A 19,646-nucleotide genomic window follows, 5' to 3' on the forward strand; every position below is an offset into this window, starting at 1 on the left:
GAGATGGTTCATCCATGTAAACCCATATGATTTGTACAGGGGACTGGAACGACTCGATCGGTAGCTTTGCGCGCCATGTGCAAAGTCGATCTTTTGCAATGGCGAATGTTGGAGAAACTATAGCGAAATATGTAGGACACAAGGTAGCAAAAGTTCGATGGATTCCTCAAGTACAGGGACAGCTGAATCCTTCAGAAACGTTTGTGACCGGTGGCTGGGACGACCAGGCAAGTTTTCGGCTTACAAACTTCAACCGTTCTTCAACGATTTGACAGTTCGATGGTTTAATATAAGGTTTCTACATTTCCTCTCTGATCTTTGTTTGTCTAGATTAACAAGTTGAGTGTTTGGAAAGTCGAGGAGGCAGGTGGAGATTCGGCTGCAGCCTTCAATGTTACCAATGAACCTAAGCTTTTGTGCGAAACAGATTATGTAGGGGATGTAACGGACATTGAGGTGTGTAATAGTTTTAATTCACTGTGATTTGTAGTACAACTTAATTAAGGTTAAGTTTAAATCTCATAGCTTCATTTTTGTGATTATGAGGAAAAGACTATTGATCAGTAGGCCTCTTTTCCTTTTATTGTATCTATCCTTAGTGTTAGAGATAGGAGAACTCTCGAGTCTTGTGTGAGAATTATGGCCAATTCGCCCAGAGCCACCAACAATCTCGCCCTGAAGGAAGATGACATTTTGTGGTTATACGCTTAATTACATCCATTTTGAAATCACTGGTGATCCTTGGAATCTGATTGGTCCAAAATGGTGCGATTTATTTCCAAATTGCACCATTTTGGACTCTAAATCGCATCATTTTAGACTCTAAATTGCATCTTTTTAACCAGCCAATGAGATAGCGGGATTATTTAAATTGACCAATCAAATTGATTTTTTAAATATAACATATTCTGGGTGGGGGAGGCTGAAATCTTTTATTTAGACACTTTTTTGGGCAATATTGGGGGATTTCAAAATGGGTCACGTAATTCAGTGGTAATTGAACTTCGTGTCATGCAATTTTGGTCTGAAATCATACTTGTGATTTCAAATCAAACTCGCGCTATCGCGCTCGTTTGATTTTGGAATCACGCGTATGATTTCAGACCAAATTGCACTCCACTCAGTTCAATTACCAATATTAACAAATGAGATATAGTCACTTCTATTTGTGCGTTCTTTGAGTAACAAGTTCCACTAAGCTGCACCTGTCAATGTAAAAGCAACTATTTTAACAAATGTAGAATGCGCATGTTGTGGGCGAGATGGTATGTGGGCAAATTACTGGTTACCTTGTGTGTATGTGCAACATGTACACTCTATCACCCATCTAGAGTTACTACATCACTCATTACAACTTCACGCCGATTTAAGTGTGTCATTGAGAAATGGGTGACTCCGCTGGATTTTGTTGCCTGAAGGCTCTCTTTATTCCTTTGGGCATTCACTTCGGCAGCCGCGAAATTAGCTCGTTTTTACTCGGTTGAGAAAAGGTGAGAACTTTGCAGGAAGACCAAGATGCGAATTCAAAAGACAAGAACAATTGTCTAATTAAGCAGCCTTGAGCCGCGAAGTTGCGAGAGTATTCCTTTGTTCTTGTTATCAATAGGAACTGCGAGGAATCACTGCAGACATTTGATGGTTTTAAGTTCTTCGCAAAATACTTTAAGCTGTTATTTATATCAGTGAACGAAGAGTCTTTTGAGAGCTTTAAAAAGAGATCCTAAATGTGGTGTCTTGATCACTGTAAGCCGAGTTTCGATATTTTTCGCCAAGCGGTGCTTAGAGCAGCGAAGTTATTATGCTTAATTAAATTTGTGCATGGCATCATCATCTTACCGACGCGTGGAAATCAATACCATCTGTTTAATGATAACTTTTTTACGAAAAAGCTAAAACACTGATTTGTATTCCCTAAAGAAAGCACCTCAGGAGTTATGAAAGAGTCAAAAGAGTTCCAATTGTAATTCACTGTAAGCAAACTGGTATTTGATGTTGTGCGCTTTGTTTGTTACGAGTGAAGACGTAGTCGATCGTAATTAAGTTTATGTTTCTAAAATACTTGCTTCTAGCGAAGAGATTCCAAAATATCAGACCAAAAAAGGAAGAAAAAGAGGGAAACTCGGCGTGGAAGTCGCATTCTGATTATACTTAATGACGCATTGACAAACAGTAACACCGGCTCTTTGGCCGCCTATGTAGGCACGCGCTCTTTTCAGTTGACCTTATTTACATTTTATATTCAGCGATTCTCTAACTTTGAGCTGAAAACCGAGAATCTGTTATAGATCGCTGTCATTAAAGATGACAGATAAACAAATCGGCAAATCCATGTATCTGTTTAGCGAACGAAATTTGTTAATTAGTTATTCGTTAGTTTGCAGGACGGGAAGTTGTTTTTAAAACTCTCGATGCTAGAGCGGCGCGTTGCGAGTCGATGTGATCATGGTGACTCATTTCTCTAGCCTCCCCAGGGAGCTTCCACAGGCCAGCAGAAAACTCTTAAACAAAAGATAAAATATCTCACCTACCTCAAAGGCTTTGCGATCTTCGGAAACATGCTCTATTGTCGGAAATTGTTCGACAAAAGAGGACAATAGCTTGAATATATGAATACTTAACGACCCCAAAATTTGGGGTACACACTTAAATCGGCGTGAAGTTGTAATGTAACCTTGTTCGGAAAGATGAATTTCCTAAAAATATTTTACTCCAATCAAAACTGTTTCAAAGTTTTTGAATCTGACTATCAATCAGCATTCATGATTTGAGCTAAACAAATCAGACTCTCCCTTCAGTGTGATCCCCTGACTTATTTTGTCAATTGCTCTTATTACTACAGACCAGACTGACCTCCACTCCATCCTGTTACCATTTTCAATCACTATACATTTAAGATCTCTTGAAACAAACTGCCTCACCTGGTCAACCACCTTTCCCTCAGTTTGGGTTGGGTGCAAGTCCGATGAGGGGGAGGGGTGAGGGGGAGGGGGGTATGGAGCACTTGGCAGTTTCCGTACATTGTAGCAATCTCATACCCATAGTCCTTAGGCTCTTTGGCCAGCGGTTGGTCGCCAGGAGAATCCCTGGGGAACTGGAATTCTATTACCGCTCCAGTTTCCCAGAATCTCTCCTGGCAACCAACCACTGGCCAAAGAGCCTGAGGGCTCTAGGTACAAGATTGTTCCTGTAACCTTCACTACCAGATCTTAACCCTTTCTTGGAATTTCCTGCCTCCTTACCTTTTTGCTATCACAAAGGATGACACAATATAATGTTGTACATTGTTATATACATGTACTCACCACAGAACATTATAGTTTTCAGCAATGGTATCGGTTCCCTACTCAACTCACTTGAAACTGTAAGACATATTATAACCATCCAATTAAATTCCATGTGGATTCTATTGTTGTTAGAACTCAAGAAAAAAAAATTATTGTGATGGTCATTTGTTAATATTTAATTATTAATACGGTTCATAGAATTTTAACATTTATTTTTCAGTGTGTTGATTCAGGGAGAATCCTTGTATCATCTTCAACAGGAAGTGTATCTTTATTCAATTACAGTTCAAAACACCAGGTTAGTATTATGTTTGCTTTGCTTTGATTATTAGATTTCATAATGATTATTGAAGAGCTTGCTCAAAAGCTCTTATTTTGGCCAGAATTGTACCGAATTAGCTCTAATTTTGCATATATACAGATCCGTATACCTTTAGAGGTGTCTCTTGTGCGAGTGATGTAGCGCGTCCGGTTCAAACTGTAGATACCTTAACCCCTACATAATACATCAAATTAAAGCTTATAGAGCTGGCCATCAAACTATACCAAGAATTTTGAAATAAAACAAATTGTTGAATTTTTCACAACCTCTAATTGTGAGCGTCTGAATCATCTTTTGAAAGCTACAAGTCAAAGCAAATTTTGTTTTTCACTAATTTAATTTGCTCCTCAGTTTCCAGACCCAAAGCGCTAAAAAATGCCTCTGCATTTTTCCATATTCAAGTGCAGTGAAAAGTTACAGAACATTTTTGAAATAGGATTAAAAAAATATGGAGTGATCGAACAAAAATCACTCTCGGAGAAAAAATATTTTGAAAGAAACAATTCACAGACACATTTTTTTGTTTATATGTCAAACTATCTACTGACCAAATCTGAAGGCAAACAAACCAATTTCCTTTGTGTTTTAGCTCTTTAAAGTGTCTCCTTCAAGTGAAAAAATTGATTTGAGAAAACAGGGCTAAAAATTCGACAATTCAATAATTGAAATAAATTATTTATTTCAAAATTCTTGGTATAGTTTGATAGCCAGCTCTATAAGCTTTAATTTGATATGGGGTTTAGGTATCTACAGTTTAAACTGGATGCGCTACATCGCTTGGACGTGAGACACCTCTAGAGGTATACGGTAACCTTAATATGTTTCTAACAAAAAGTCAAGCAAATAAAAACAAAAATGGACCTGATGCTTCATGCATATGGTTGATTACTTTTTTTTCGGCTCAAACAGAAAATAAATCATTCTGTTTCTTGCTTTGGCTTTTGATTTAGTCTTTTTTAATTTAAATGTCAGAGGCTAATTCTTTGAATATAATCCGCAAGATCAAAAAATAGTAAAGATGATTCTGTGTGCCACAGTAGAGCTGCTTTGGAACAATTTGGATTTCACTGCCAACGTTCCATATATTAACCCTTTCAGTTTCAATATCAACATGTATCTTCTCCTCACTGTCCTTCATATATTTCTTATGTTACAAGTTGGGAGATTTTGTCTAAAAATCAAGGCATTCCATCTTTGGTGATTATTTCCTTTTTTCCCCTTGACTTGAATGTTTAATCAAGCAGGGTCATTGTAAGGAGAAATTTGATGTTGATCACCACTGGGGCTTATTTAGGATTAAGTAACTTACCATTTTTGACCAAGCTGTTCAATTCTTGTCATAGTGGAAACTAGCTATCACATTGATAAAGGCACTCCCAAGTTTGCAGGGATGCCATTAATGGCAGCAACTTACCACAGTTAAGGCTGGTAAGTTAACTTCTTGCTATGCTTAATTTCAGGCCATTAAACCCCAGCAGGAGTGGAACACGTTTCATCATGTGGCAGGCCGTGGTTGTTCGTGTACATGTCTTGCTGCTAATGCCAGCTCATCGGAGTTTGTAAGTGCTGGTGAAGATGGACAAATCAATGTTCTTAAACTGGACCAGAGACACGCAGTGAGAACAATTGGTAAGAAAAGAAAACTATTTAATTAATCACTACAAACATATGTAGAAAGTGATGTTTTATTCTATTCATGGTAATGACTGTCTCAACCAATCTTAAATAATCATTTTGAATGACCAGGAAAATCTTGAAATATTGTTGGGTGGAATTTATGTCCAAAAAGAAATGGTCTGAAAACTTTTTAGGTTTAAGAAGACAGTTTGAGACAAAGAAATCAAGTTTCCTGTTTCTAACAAAGCCTGCAGTTGGTTTTTGCATATTGATAGGCTTAGTTATGTCTTGTTTAGTCTAAGTTTGGACATTTTATACATCTTGCAAACAACTGTGATAAGCAATACCAAAAGTATTTCCTGGTGGTGTTAGGCTTGGCTGTGAAGTAAGAAAACTTATAAATAATGTGACATCTACTGTTCTATGGGACTACAAGCCAAACGATGTGAGCTTGTAATGGAGACCTCACACTCATAACCATCCACAGACATGTTGAATACTCTAAACACTTGGACAGCTTTTTCAATCATTGTGACACTTGTGACACCATGTTTTATTTCTAGAATCTGCTGATAGCACGACCATAAACGGTATCACATTCACAAAATCAAGTGAGGTAGCTGCGGTAACATTTGGTGGTCAGATGAAAGTTTGGGATCTTAGGCAACCAAGTGATAAACCTGCAAGAACAATGTTACTGTAAGTGTTGAGTAAAAGGATAACTTGATAGTTCTTATTAAGGTGACTCCTTACAGTTATTTGGCGTGCAGCGACTGGGTACTAAAATGGCATGAGTGCACGCGGTTGTCTAACTGATGCGTGAATTTTCATTATGCTGACACGTGAAACAAGGCTAGTTTTAGCCTGAAAAGTAAGGCTATTTTAACAAGTTTTCCACGGTGAATTTTCTGTAAATTGGCTCAATTTTAGGATTCAACTGGTATTTGTACTCCAAAAAATCTATAATAAATAAATAGCAAAAGCGAAAAATTGCAGAAATTGGCCAAACGTAAACTATGTACAGAATTTGTTTTGACTTTACGAGGAGATACTTTGAAGTTTGTCTCTAATTACCCCCAAAAAAAGCAAAAATTTGACAGCGCAAAATTTGGACAAACCTGTTTTGAAACTAGCTAGGAGTGAAGGAAACAACAGATGTATCATCTGCTGGTTACCATGGAAATGGGGTTTTCCAGTTGTAACGGTGTTTTTAGCAACGCATAAGGACTTAAATACTCAAAACTATGTTTGAACCCTGATATTTTCAAAGGGCTGAAAGAACCAGAACATCAAGAAAAATATTTATTACTACCAGCGTAAAAATGAAGAAATGGTATAGAGCCACCTTTGGTTAATAAACAAAAGTGTCATTTATAAAAGGGGTCTTGCCTCAACAGCCACTAAGTTAAACACAAAGTCTGACAAATTACTTACTAGGAAATTTCTTTCATTTTTTGGTTTCTTGGCTCTTGGAATGTACAAACTGAGATACATATTTGGTTATGGGACTCTTAAGTCACCAATGTGTCTGAAAGAAACCTGTTGTTTTTATTCACATTTCACAACTTGAAAAGTATAAACTAAGTGAAGGAGTTGGCTCCCTTATGGTGGAATTTCTTGAATGTTTATTGAATTTATAGTGATTACCAGTCTTAATTTGTAACAAGTGCTAATAAAAGATTTTTGATCAATTAATTAACCTCTGCCGGTGAACGTCCCACACAGGAACATTGAGGATCCTAATCTGTTACTATACATAGGATCTTGTCAAGTAGGATCCTGTATACTACCAAAGGATCCCATATGCATGCGAGACTTCTACCAGAGTAGGGGCAATTTGTATAATATCATTCAGTAATAAATTATTACTGACTTTACAATACAAATTGCTCCTGCTTATTGGATATCATTTGGTATTCCTGGGTTTCATTCGTTTACTCTTGGATTGTTTATGTTTCATGTGTTTTTGTGGACAGTTCTGGTGACCGTGTGTCTTTGCTGTGTGTTGACAAACACCCCACTCAGCCGCACCTACTAGCTGCAGGAGGTCAAGATGGTGTATTGAGTATCTGGGATATGCGGCAGGAACTCTATCCTGTAACACTACTAGAGGCACATAGTGCAGAAAGTAAGATGCTGTATTGTTGTTCTGGAGTGTATCTTTATGTTTTTACTGTTTTGTCTTCTCTTGTGACCTTAAGGCTTTTAAGAGCCACTGTCTGTAAATATCGAGAATCCGGCGTCAGTCGTGAAATTTTCAATTTCTTCATATTTTGCCCAAATAACCTCTATAGTGAGTTATTTTCGAAAATACTATTCAAAGGACCTGAAGCGCTTTAGTTTTTTCAAAATCTAAGAAAGTTCGAAAAACGCCATTTTGGCCTTCCGGCGGCGTCGAAACTACAATAAAATTATGCATTTTCTTTTCGCTCGTTCAGATCAACGCAATAACATCTATCGATGTACTTTGGTTCACTCATAACAGAACTCTTGATCTCCCTGAATCACTAAATTATTTTGAGAAAGGTGTTGAAAACTGCTTGTTTTTGGCTGTTACAATTACCCTTATTACAGCGCTTTAGCGGATAAGGTAATTTTAGCTAACTTTAACAGCAACAAAAGCCCACTGGTACATGTAATTTGAAGTTGAAACTAGCATGGCCTTAAAGCCCATTCTTTATAGTTTGTTGTGTAAAAATTGCTGAGGCGGCCCGACAAAAGTGTCCTGTCGAGAGACGGAAACGTGAAGTGTACTTTCTGGAATTTCGACCCTTCACGAAGCGAACAAGAAGCATCCCGATTCCGAACAGAACCGCACATTGTAAAATCTACCGATGGAAACCTGTTTCGAAATCCTGGATGCATCAAAACAGTCTTGTACTCAAAGCTACAATCCTTTTTGATTGAAAATATTATTATGTTAACACTTGTGGAAAACAGGAGACGTTTAGTTCAAGCCGTGAAATATGTAATTTAACGCCGCGCCGAGCAGATATCTACAGTACCACGCACGTGTACATGACGCAAGATTGCTCAGTTTCGTTCCGCTATTATTTTACCGTTAAAAGTAAAAAGAAGATCCTCAATATCATGCATGTTGTCGTCTTCCTTCGTTCATTCTTATCTCAAGATTTTTAAGCTCTGAAGGGAACACGCTACACGCCAAAAAAAACCAAAACAAAACAAAACAAACAAACAGGGCGATCAAATTCCAAGACAAATGCAAATACGGTAGCTACAAATCCAGGCCCGATAAATTTAGTATTCAGTTGATTAACGCACATTTATTTTATATTCCAGTGATAAGGCATAATGTACATCAAATGATTTCGTAAACAAAGTAAAAACAAACTTTCAGCAATGTCAAAGTACCGTGGGAAAGCAACTGTTAACAAGCTTTTTAAATTAATTTGTAGTTGGAAACAAAACAATGTCAACCTTACCGGTCTTTTGGCAATCCTTGAGAAAATTAGTGAATCCCTTGCTTCTATTGCTATGTATGACAAACTTGCTCCTATATGTAAAGTTAAAAAACCGGTAGACTTGTTTCCTCCAAAGGCTGTGAATTTACACTGGAGTATTGCAATTACCTTCCGTCAAGTACAAAAGTTACTTTTATAGTTGACCAATCACGCCATATGGTCCAGATTTCTTCCTCTACAAAACGTTCCAGAACGTCGTTTGTGGCCAGATTTTGAAGTAGTTTTGTTGGCCTGTCCCAATAACTTTTGTCCTCTGGGAAGCTTGCAAACGGGCACTGTTATGGCCTTGTCGGGAACGGTGTGTAAATATTCGACTTGGTGCCTGTGCGGCTCCAGCAACTGTGGAATGCGTGACAGTCTATCGGGCGTCCAAGGGCATCTCGCATTTTGCCAAGAAAGGACAGTTAGCGACGATTGTGGAGTGGACAGTGAATCAAAATTGCTGCTTTCCCAAACAGGTAAGGTGTCAAATGATTATAAACTTCACAGTACACATTGTCACGGTTTTTAGCGCTCAAATCAGTGGAGCCGCGCGCGTTGCGCGTTGCGCGTTGCGCGTTGGGAGGGTGTAGGGGGTGGGCAATTGAACTGGAAAGTGGAAAAAAAAAAATCACAGGAAATTTTTCAACAAGGCTGCTGCTAAGGCCTTGTTTTGTTTGGCTCCTGTGTTTAAATGCAAATGGTTCTTTTAGGACCTACAAATTAAAATAAAATTATTTCTAAGAGAAAAGTTTAAAAAATCCAATTGGTTAAAAAAATCGTCCGTGCACGCGCCCGAAAAGAAAAAGGTAAGAGGAGAGAGCGGTCGGTCCCTTGGATGATTAGAACTTCTAGCTAGCAGGATTCCAGCTTGATTATAGCTTTCAGAGTTATAGCCCTTGCTCTGAAATGAAAATGATGATGATGATGATGATGATGATGATGATGATGATGATGATGATGATGATGATGATGATGATGATGATGATGATGATTAAAATATGAGCGAGCACGATACACTCCTTTTTTTTAGTTTGTAACTTTAAATTTAAAGTGAAGTAATTTATTTAATGTCAAAATCATAGGGATTACTTGCGCAATCTCCCGAGCCAGAGGCGCATGATAAAGTGCTTCCCTATAATTATTAGTAGATTGGAATTCAATTTGATTTTTGAGGAGAGGGGAAAATCGGAGTAATCGGAGAGAAATCTCTCCAAGCAAGGACGAGAACCAACCATTAACTAAGCCCTCTTATGAAACTGAGCACTAGAATCGAACCCGGGCCATATTCAAACCAAATTTCCGGTATAACTACCTACATGATAATGACGACGAGCTGTGCTCTTTTTTCATCTTTTTTCATGTCCAGCCAAGCCTGACGTTTCGGCTCGTTCGATGGATGCCCGATGGCTATGCCATGCTGATGAGCCCGAAACAGTTGTCTACAAAGGACTACACACTCAGAGCAAGAGAGGGAGTTGTAATCTTCCAAGGGACCAACCGTTTTCTCTTCTTACCATTTTTTGTTTGTTTGTTTGTTTGTTTTTCGCGGAGGGTAAGGGCCGGGCCTGATGCTGATGCTTCTGAGCAGCTGAATTTGTTTTTCAACTTTAGCCAGTTTGGGAATAAGTTTTTTTTTTAGGTCCTGAAAGGACCATTTGCATTTAAACACAGGAACCAAAGAAAACAAGGCCTTAGCAGGAGCCTTGTTGAAATTTTTCCTTTGACTCAATGTGCGCGAGTTTTTCCACCTTCTTGTTCCAATGCCCACCCATACCCCCACCCCCCCCAACTCCCAACGGGCGCCTCCACTGATCTGAGCCCTAAAAACCGTGACAATGTGTAATCTGAACCTTGCAATTATTTGACATCTTACCTGCTTGGGAAAGCAGCAATTTTGATTCACTGTCCTCTCCACAATCGTCGTTAACTGTCCGCGAGATACCCTTGGAAGTCCTTTTTACACCGCGCGATAGACTGTCACGCATTCCACAGTTGCTGGAGCCGCACAGGCACCAAGTCGAATATTTACACACCGTTCCCGACAAGGCCACAACAGTGCCCGTTTGCAAGCTTCCCAGAGGACAAAAGTTATTGGGAGTTATTGGGACAGCCCAACAAAACTACTTCAAAATCCGGCCACGACGTTCTGGAACGTTTTGTAGAGGGAGAAATCTGGACCATATGGCGTGATTGGTCAACTATAAAAGTAACTTTGGTACTTGACGGAAGGTAATTGCAATACTCCGGTGTAAACTTACAGCCTTTGGTGGAAACAAGTCTACCGGTTTTCTAACTTTACATATAGGAGCAAGTTTGTCATACATAGCAATAGAAGCAAGGGATTCACTAATTTTCTCAAGGATTGCCAAAAGACCGGTGAGGTTGACATTGTTTTGTTTCCAACTACAAATTAATTTAAAAAGCTTGTTAACAGTTGCTTTCCCATGGTGCTTTGACATTGCTGAAAGTTTGTTTTACTTTGTTTACGAAATCATATGATGTACATTATGCCTTATCACTGGAATATAAAATAAATGTGCGTTAGTCAACTGAATACTAAATTTATCGGGCCTGGATTTGTAGCTACCGTATTTGCATTTGTCTTGGAATTTGATCGCCCTGTTTGTTTGTTTTGTTTTGGTTTGGTTTTTTTTGGCGTGTAGCGTGTTCCCTTCAGAGCTTAAAAATCTTGAGATAAGAATGAACGAAGGAAGACGACAACATGCATGATATTGAGGATCTTCTTTTTACTTTTAACGGTAAAATAATAGCGGAACGAAACTGAGCAATCTTGCGTCATGTACACGTGCGTGGTACTGTAGATATCTGCTCGGCGCGGCGTTAAATTACATATTTCACGGCTTGAACTAAACGTCTCCTGTTTTCCACAAGTGTTAACATAATAATATTTTCAATCAAAAAGGATTGTAGCTTTGAGTACAAGACTGTTTTGATGCATCCAGGATTTCGAAACAGGTTTCCATCGGTAGATTTTACAATGTGCGGTTCTGTTCGGAATCGGGATGCTTCTTGTTCGCTTCGTGAAGGGTCGAAATTCCAGAAAGTACACTTCACGTTTCCGTCTCTCGACAGGACACTTTTGTCGGGCCGCCTCAGCAATTTTTACACAACAAACTATAAAGAATGGGCTTTAAGGCCATGCTAGTTTCAACTTCAAATTACATGTACCAGTGGGCTTTTGTTGCTGTTAAAGTTAGCTAAAATTACCTTATCCGCTAAAGCGCTGTAATAAGGGTAATTGTAACAGCCAAAAACAAGCAGTTTTCAACACCTTTCTCAAAATAATTTAGTGATTCAGGGAGATCAAGAGTTCTGTTATGAGTGAACCAAAGTACATCGATAGATGTTATTGCGTTGATCTGAACGAGCGAAAAGAAAATGCATAATTTTATTGTAGTTTCGACGCCGCCGGAAGGCCAAAATGGCGTTTTTCGAACTTTCTTAGATTTTGAAAAAACTAAAGCGCTTCAGGTCCTTTGAATAGTATTTTCGAAAATAACTCACTATAGAGGTTATTTGGGCAAAATATAAAGAAATTGAAAATTTCACGACTGACGCCGGATTCTCGATATTTACAGACAGTGGCTCTTAAGCCTTTTAATTCTTTCAATTTTTTCTGATCATTGCTTTTTCTAAATCCTTAAGAAACTCAAACGAAATAGGAGCCTGTGCTTGGCTGAGTCTCAAAAGAAATTGATCAGTCATGAATCTTTATTGTTGCATTTTGGAATACATAGAGAGCTTATTCTTAATGTGAGCAAGCGAGTTCTAAGGTGCCTGTGGTGGGGTACTCTACTCACATGCAAGGATGAGAGCCAACAACAAACTCAATCCACTTATGATGTTGAGTCAGATGTTTTCAAACCCGAGTGGCCACTCAGCTATTAACAATGTCTGAACATTTGGCATTTTTCAGAAAGGCATTTTCTGATCATATCTGCTACATCAAATGAAATGTGATATTCCTTTTTAATTTGTTGTATTTTTCCTTTTGCTTAGCTTAATAATAACAAATAACATGGTTAAAAATCCCAGCTGGCAGGAGGCAGACCAGCTGGCTAATTACAAGTGAGGCCAAGGAGTTGAACTTGGGGCTACCGAGAAACAACTCCAGATAGTGGTCAGAGCGGGACTTGAACCCGGGACCTCCAGATTATAAGTCCGGCGCCCTAACCACTCGACCATGCTGCCTCCTGCTTGATAAAAAAAAAAACTGGTTACGTTTGCCTTATCAGTCCAGTAATGGTTGTTAGTGACTGTTTTCAAGTAAAATGATGGTATTAGTTAATTTTCACCTTTTGTTATTTCAGTATGGGAGGTGAAATTTCATCCCCTCAGTCCAGACAACCTATTTACATGTTCCGAGGACGGCTCTCTTTGGCACTGGGATGGTACATCTGTGGCAGTACAAAGTGTTACAGGGATCCCAGGCACCAGTAAAAGCTATCTTCCAAGTAGTATTGGTAATGGTGCTGGCGTGGGTGGTGGATATGACAGCATAAGCCCTTGGCTGTCAGTGGACGCAACAAAACATAAAATGGAGACATTTTCTTTACTTCCCTATAATAGACTGTCAATCAACTCACTGGATATCCAATCAAAACACTTATTGAGTGGGAGTGACTGCGAAGCTATTTTTATTATCAAAGATCTTGTCATAAGATGATTAGTTTTGTGCTCTTACATTCTATTAATAATAGTGTTTATAACTTTTACATGTAGATGCAAGGCTGTACAGTAACAATAAAATTTGCTTATTACCCCAATTTGACACATACCCTTGTGTCTAAGTTCCATTCTGCAAAGTTGGCCAGGAAAGGTTTGCCCGTATTCTTGATTCATGTACAAAAAAGACTTACATGCAGTCAGTCTATGTTACGCATGACCAGTATTTCCGAGAATGAAATGAACATTCAAATTCCTCTTTGTAAAGTCCAGCATTTCAATGGAATCTTGAAGATTTCTCTGAAAATCTTTTCGAAAAAGATGCATTAACTGAGAAAAAATTCAAAATAGTTGGGAAACAAAACTTAAAATGCTGTAATGTAAAGAAACATTGATAGCTTGATACCATCAATAAACTAGGGAAGTTTCTACAGGAACTCTGAAATCTTGCTGGCAATGTTCAAAACTTGCATGTAAATTTCAAAATTCTGTTCAAATTTCAACATACTGGTCACGTGTGATGTAGATTGACTGTAAAAATTAGCAAAGCTTGACGTTCTAAAATAGTGACTTTGTCGAAAACACTGTGGATTTTGTGCGCTGAACCCTATATTAAATTTATTGTGCAAAGGCTAATTTACTAAAAAGCTTTCCTCTGCTTTGATGTTGTGGCAGTTTTATGTCATCAAATCGTTCAAAATACAGCCTTCGGACAAAATGCAAATATCGATCCACATTTAACACTCAAAATCTGCAGTGCACACTAAAACAAAGCAAGCTCGGAGAGTTTTTTTCTGACTTGTGCCAAAAAAGTAATATACACTCCTTTTGATTAAAGACCCACCACTGCAATGTATAAAAGGCAAATTTAACCAACAAGAGCAGGGTAGTTATTCCCTTTCAGTAAATTATGGTGCAAATCCATAAACCATACAATGTGTTTCTTAAACTTTGAAAGACAATTTTTTCAAGATCTCTTTTTTGATGGCTAGCTAGCTAGCTAAAATATTATTCTTAATTCTTAGTTTTGTAACTAACAACAACCATTCAATGTGTATGCCTTATATCGTTTTTCATTGGGTGGGATATTTCATAGACCTTACTGCCTGTAAGGCTGCTAATTTGAAAGCATAGAAGGACCTTCCACTGCCACTCTTCTTGGAAGCACATTTCAGGCCCTGAACTTTCTTGGAATGAAAGAGTAGTTATTAATAATATTATTCAAAATATATTAGTCTGGACTTGTTGCTAAACTTGTGCACTGATATAAGTGCTCGCATTATTTTTTTGTCTAACTTGCAATTTTAGTGGGTTCAAAAGTTTTCTGAACTGTCAACAATATGCAAAAACAAACCAGGTGTTAGGCTGTTTTTGAATAAAATGTCCTTGTTCCATAGCCTTTTTGATACCATCAGTAACCATACATGTACAGGAAGGTTAAAGTCCTCAATGTGTAAGATATCTCTCCAAAGCTATTTCCAAAATTAATTAAACTTAACACTAACAGTGAACATTTCTTCACACCTATAATTTGTAATGGAATTTTTTTTGAGTGAAAAGTTATGTTGGAAGTATTTTTAATCAAATTAAACTGACTGAATGTTGACACAAACTGAATGAAGAAAGCTATAAAAACTATTTTACGTGTAGGTAGGCTATTTACCGAAGTTCAGCAAGACATTGTGAATTTTCCTTCATTTGTGTAAAATAAAGATTCTCAATAACCAGTGGCCTGAGTTAAAACTTCAATTGTTTAATTCACTATCATAATTTACAAAACAAGCAAACTGATTGCCCAGGTTCCTAGTATGTTTTGGTTGAAACTTGCAAGGTGTTACCGCAAGAAGGTTGTAGGCTAAATCTTCCATGACTTGACCTGAAACAAAACACAAGCACATCCCATAATTAAGTAAATAACTGTGTTTGCAGTTCTGTGTTCCAATAGTCTCCTTCGCAGCCGTTGTTTGGGCTCGTCAAAACAACGGCTGTGAAGGAGACTAGTGTTCCAAATGACTGGTACATTTCCCAACTGCAAATGTTTTATCTGCTGTTGTGTGCTTCATTTGCAGTAAAAACCCATGATATTGGTAAGGTTTTCATTCTTTGGACCCAGTGAAACTTGCAAACTGGTGGATAAAACATTGGGGCAATGTTTGCTGAAGCAATTGAAGGCAACATGCAAAAAATACACCGCGACCAGCAAATCTGGCTAAAACAACAAAAAGGAACCCAAAAAGCGTTTAATTTATAGGTCAGTTATGCCTCAAGCCCTTCAACCACTATGGCATTACTTTGACCATGCAGCGGCCAGCACTGGTTGAAATATCCACAACATACATCAAATTGCTGTGCAGTGTGCTCCCTCAAAACAGCCAGTTTGAATAACAATACAGTCAGCCGGTGCAAGGTGAGAAACAGAACAGGGATGGCGGGGGGTGGGGGGAGTGGGGGACTGGTTGAGGGCTGTCATTAAAGCCCACATGTACAGCAGCTGTTTACATGAAGGGAGGAAGATCCTAGAAGGCGGATCATCCTAGCGCCATATGTTTTCTGTATTCAGTTGACATGCAAAAGGTTGTACTTGGCCCTTGTGCTAGGATCTTTCTAGCAAAAGGATCTTCCAACCTGAGATAGGAATATCGTAGCACCATGCAAACTACCTTTACTTGGAAGGTTCTAGTACTTGGGACAAAAAAAAAAAACAAACAAACATGGTGGCAGCCGGGCATTCAGCTCCTCAAGGCTGACAAGTTTTCTTCTTTAATTTTCTTCTCCACTTGGTCATCACTCTGACCGAAATTTCTTCATGTAAACCAAACAAAAAGATGTTTTGCCTTCTATGATATTCTTAGTTCTAGGATCTTCCTCCATCCATGTAAACAGGGCCACAATCAGAGAGACTTGGAGAAGATAGGACTTTAAAATACCCACATAGCCGCCAAAAATTCGAATTCCATAACTTGCTTACTTAAATTATTAATTTAGTAATCCATGGCTCAAGTTAGTGCTTAATCCTCCCACCAGCACCCTTACCTGTGCACAGCATTATTTTTTCCTTAGCAAGATATCTTATTGTCTCTGTTGTTTTTCTAAGGCATTCATCAGAAAGGAATGGAGGATCTGCAAACACCAGATCAAAGGAATGTTCTGTGACTGAATCTGGTAAGTCCAGTGGGTTCTTGTAATCATAGAAAATAAAATCCTCTCCAAACACAGCAAATCTTCTGTCAAATTCAAATACTTTTGCCTCGCATCCAGCTGGCTTGATCTCTAAAAGTTTCTTGTATAAGGTTGGTGCACAAAGACATGCTATCCTAGAACAGCAACAAAAGAAATCATGAGTGGTAAGCCATATACACACCTGGGCCCTATGAGGTAATTAGTTTCCAAGAAATCTACATGTAAGCCTTCCAAAGTAACTTAAAAATACCTGGACCATTAGTGGCCCACACAACCACAGCTTAGTTAATTAACATGTACAATTTAAGTGAAATTCAGCTAGAACATAATACATACATGTATTAGTTTCCAAAATTTAATACAGGAACCTCTTGTTGTTCCTGGCTATTAGGGGCACCAACCCATAGTGCTTTTTGTACATCACTTTCTCTTGTTTTGGCTCAGATTTTCCAGATATTTTGCACATGTCTCCCAATTCCTTAAGGAAATGTTGTCCAGTGAGAGCTTTTCGCTCTTTTGCTGCCCGTTCCTTTGGAATAAAAACCCATGATTATGGTGAAGATTTCCATTTTTTATCACAAAATGAAGTGCAAAGCAGAATATAAAACATTGAGGCATCATTTTATGAACTGAACTTTGCAAGCAACAGTGAATCTGAGTTAAAACAACAAAACAAACAAACAAAAAAAAGATCTATAGGTTGGCTATGCCCCCCCCCGGGAGGCCGCGGGCTATGCCCCAAGCCCTTCGATATTAAAAAAATCCCTATTTATTATAGGTTGTTTTGCAAATTATATCAAATATTTGATAAAATTGTTATGGAAGAGATTTTATTTACCTGCTGTTGTTAGCTGCCCTGAGAGCTTCCTTGGCCAGCACCAATGCTGTATCATCATCATACCAAAACTGGCTGAGTTGCTGACAAAGAGAAGCAACATTGTAATTAGCCGATAACAAACACTTTACTAGGATTTAATGTGCCTTAAATGTGCCTGCAATGTCCCTTAAATAGCTGGACATCACCTAGCTCTGGCTCACACTCCTTCCACGATAAGATGCTACTTCATTGAAGGCTTGGTCCGGCCAGAATTTTGTCAATAGATTTCCCAAATTCAAGGTCTTTATTTGAAATTTTAAACACATTTTTCTGGGATATGGATTCTTCACTGATAATACTCACTATTAAGTAATCACTTGCTCGCTCAATTTCAACAAAATAACATAAAAGGCGCAGCTTAGTACCCAGTTTTCCTCTAGATCTGTGCTTTCTTCTGAAGCTTCTTGTTCTTGTCTTTGTTTCTCTTCACTATAAAATTCCTGCAAAGCTGCAAGGGCTTGTGCTGATAATTGAGGTACATCATCATCATCATCATCACTGTCGCTTTTACTGTCAACCTGATTCTATAAAAGTAAACAGAAAACCCTGGCTGAACATGTTAAATGCACATATATACTTTTGAATAGAGCAGATGCCTAGAGAGTTGCTAAGACAACCAAGGAGAAGTTCCTAACCTACATCAACTGGTCTTAGGTGCTTGGAGGTTGGGTGGGGTGGGGGGCTGGACTCAACTATATTTATATTAGTGATAGGGAGGTGCAAAGACTGTTTGGGGGTTTGGCAGTTCAATTTTTTCATGTGGAGAAAATGGAATTTTGGGGATAACATTCTAGGGCCCAGTTGTTCAACGCCCGATTGAGCTAATTGCGGATTAACAAGAACTTTGGTTCAAGTTTAATTACACACACAAAAAAATTTTGTCCCTTAGTTTTGACATTGACTTTTCTTTACTGCTAGCTTAACATTAGCCTTCACAAACAATAAATATTTTAGCAAGCGAGCTGAAAACCTCGGCTAACTTTTAATCATGGATTAACTTTAATCGGCTTTCGAACAACCGGGCCCAGGCTGTTGGACTTTTTGGGGATCGTACAACTTGTCCTCATTCAGACCTCCCCAATGAGCAATAATAAACCTCAGTGCATTGTACCCCTCTGGTGTATTCTAAAAGATAAACTGGCCATGGCTTGTAACCAGATACAAACAGGGGAATGTAATGGGGCATCTGACAAGGCAAGGGCACAAGCAGATAGGCCGCACACTCAACAGGCAGCATTCCCAAAATTAAAATAATGCAGTGTCTATATTATAACAAGGTTTTTGCAAGGAGAGAGTTGACTGTAAGGGGGTTAAGTCAAGGCAGCAAGTCAGGTTAGCTTAAAATACTCCCACCAATGGGGTACTTAGATGTAGAATTAATGGATCACCCCCCCCCCCCCCCCTTCCAGATTCTTTCAGATTAATACAACTTTTAATAGGGATACAGTTTTCCAACAATTTTCCGCAATAATATTGAAACTTTCATGGTCTGAAAATTCTAGCCTGGTTTCGTTCTTTCCTATACTAAGATTTTCTTGCCTAATTGATGTTACATTAGCTTGCAGTAATGGTTTTGTTATTATAAGTGACCATCTGATAAAAGTGATTGATCAGTGAGGATCCTAGATCAATGACAAATTTGGATTCTCCAGTGTTGCCTCCAGATTTCCAGCAATTGGTATGATCGAGTTTGGATAGACCCAAGCATTTCCCTTAATAAACACCATCGCCTGTATCGAAATCTATGACCAATTCCGAGGTCACTATGCCCATTGCGCCATCAAAAAACCCTCTTCTCAACTTAGACAAAAATTTCATCACCCAGTTAGATTGAGCCGGGCAGAGGGCACGTGTGTAAGAAGAGCGAGTTTTTTTTAATTTTTTTGTCAATAAGACAGGCTGTCCTACTATGATTACTATCTCATCAAGGCCACAACTTTTGCCTTTTCTACCCAGATTTAGTCGAGAAAACTACCCTGGCAAAAAGCTAAGATCACTGAAAGCCTAAAAAAAAAATACCTGATTGTCGTTCAACCTCTCGTCGTCGGCCATGTTGAAAATTAGTAACCTGGCCAGATGCTCTAGCGCGGTCACCAAGCAATGGAGATTAAAGTTTCCATAACGACGCTTATTACAGTAATCAATTTCGCATACCGTAATTCATAATGAGGTCGAGGAGATTTATATTAATAAACATCTCCACAAAAAAGACGCTG

At 38.5% G+C, this 19,646-nt stretch overlaps 2 protein-coding genes across 3 annotated transcripts; one reads left to right on the forward strand and one right to left on the reverse strand.

The window, feature by feature from the left end:
* Positions 1-33: 33 nt before the first annotated feature.
* LOC146480222 (nucleoporin Nup43-like) lies at positions 34-15,105 on the forward strand. The gene is made up of 7 exons (XM_085109946.1): positions 34-227; positions 331-456; positions 3,505-3,582; positions 5,067-5,235; positions 5,787-5,922; positions 7,200-7,351; positions 13,019-15,105. The coding sequence occupies exons 1-7, from the start codon at positions 99-101 to the stop codon at positions 13,372-13,374; spliced, it is 1,146 nt and encodes a 381-aa protein (XP_084966072.1). The 5' UTR covers positions 34-98; the 3' UTR covers positions 13,375-15,105.
* Positions 13,323-19,574, reverse strand: LOC146480223 (EEF1A lysine methyltransferase 1-like). 2 transcript variants are annotated; one of them, XM_085109952.1, is made up of 5 exons: positions 19,450-19,574; positions 17,796-17,954; positions 17,392-17,471; positions 16,407-16,687; positions 13,323-15,249 (listed from the first exon to the last, which is right to left on the reverse strand). In XM_085109952.1, exons 1-5 carry the CDS (start codon positions 19,480-19,482, stop codon positions 15,119-15,121), a joined length of 684 nt encoding a protein of 227 aa, XP_084966078.1. In that variant the 5' UTR covers positions 19,483-19,574; the 3' UTR covers positions 13,323-15,118. The 2 variants fall into 2 exon arrangements, with proteins under 2 accessions (XP_084966078.1, XP_084966079.1); XM_085109953.1 differs by having other exon boundaries at positions 17,796-17,948; positions 19,450-19,495.
* Positions 19,575-19,646: the final 72 nt, after the last annotated feature.

Source organism: Pavona decussata, unplaced genomic scaffold (assembly GCF_977016875.1).
Source record: "Pavona decussata unplaced genomic scaffold, jaPavDecu1.1 SCAFFOLD_54, whole genome shotgun sequence".
NCBI classification, from domain to species: domain Eukaryota; kingdom Metazoa; phylum Cnidaria; class Anthozoa; order Scleractinia; family Agariciidae; genus Pavona; species Pavona decussata.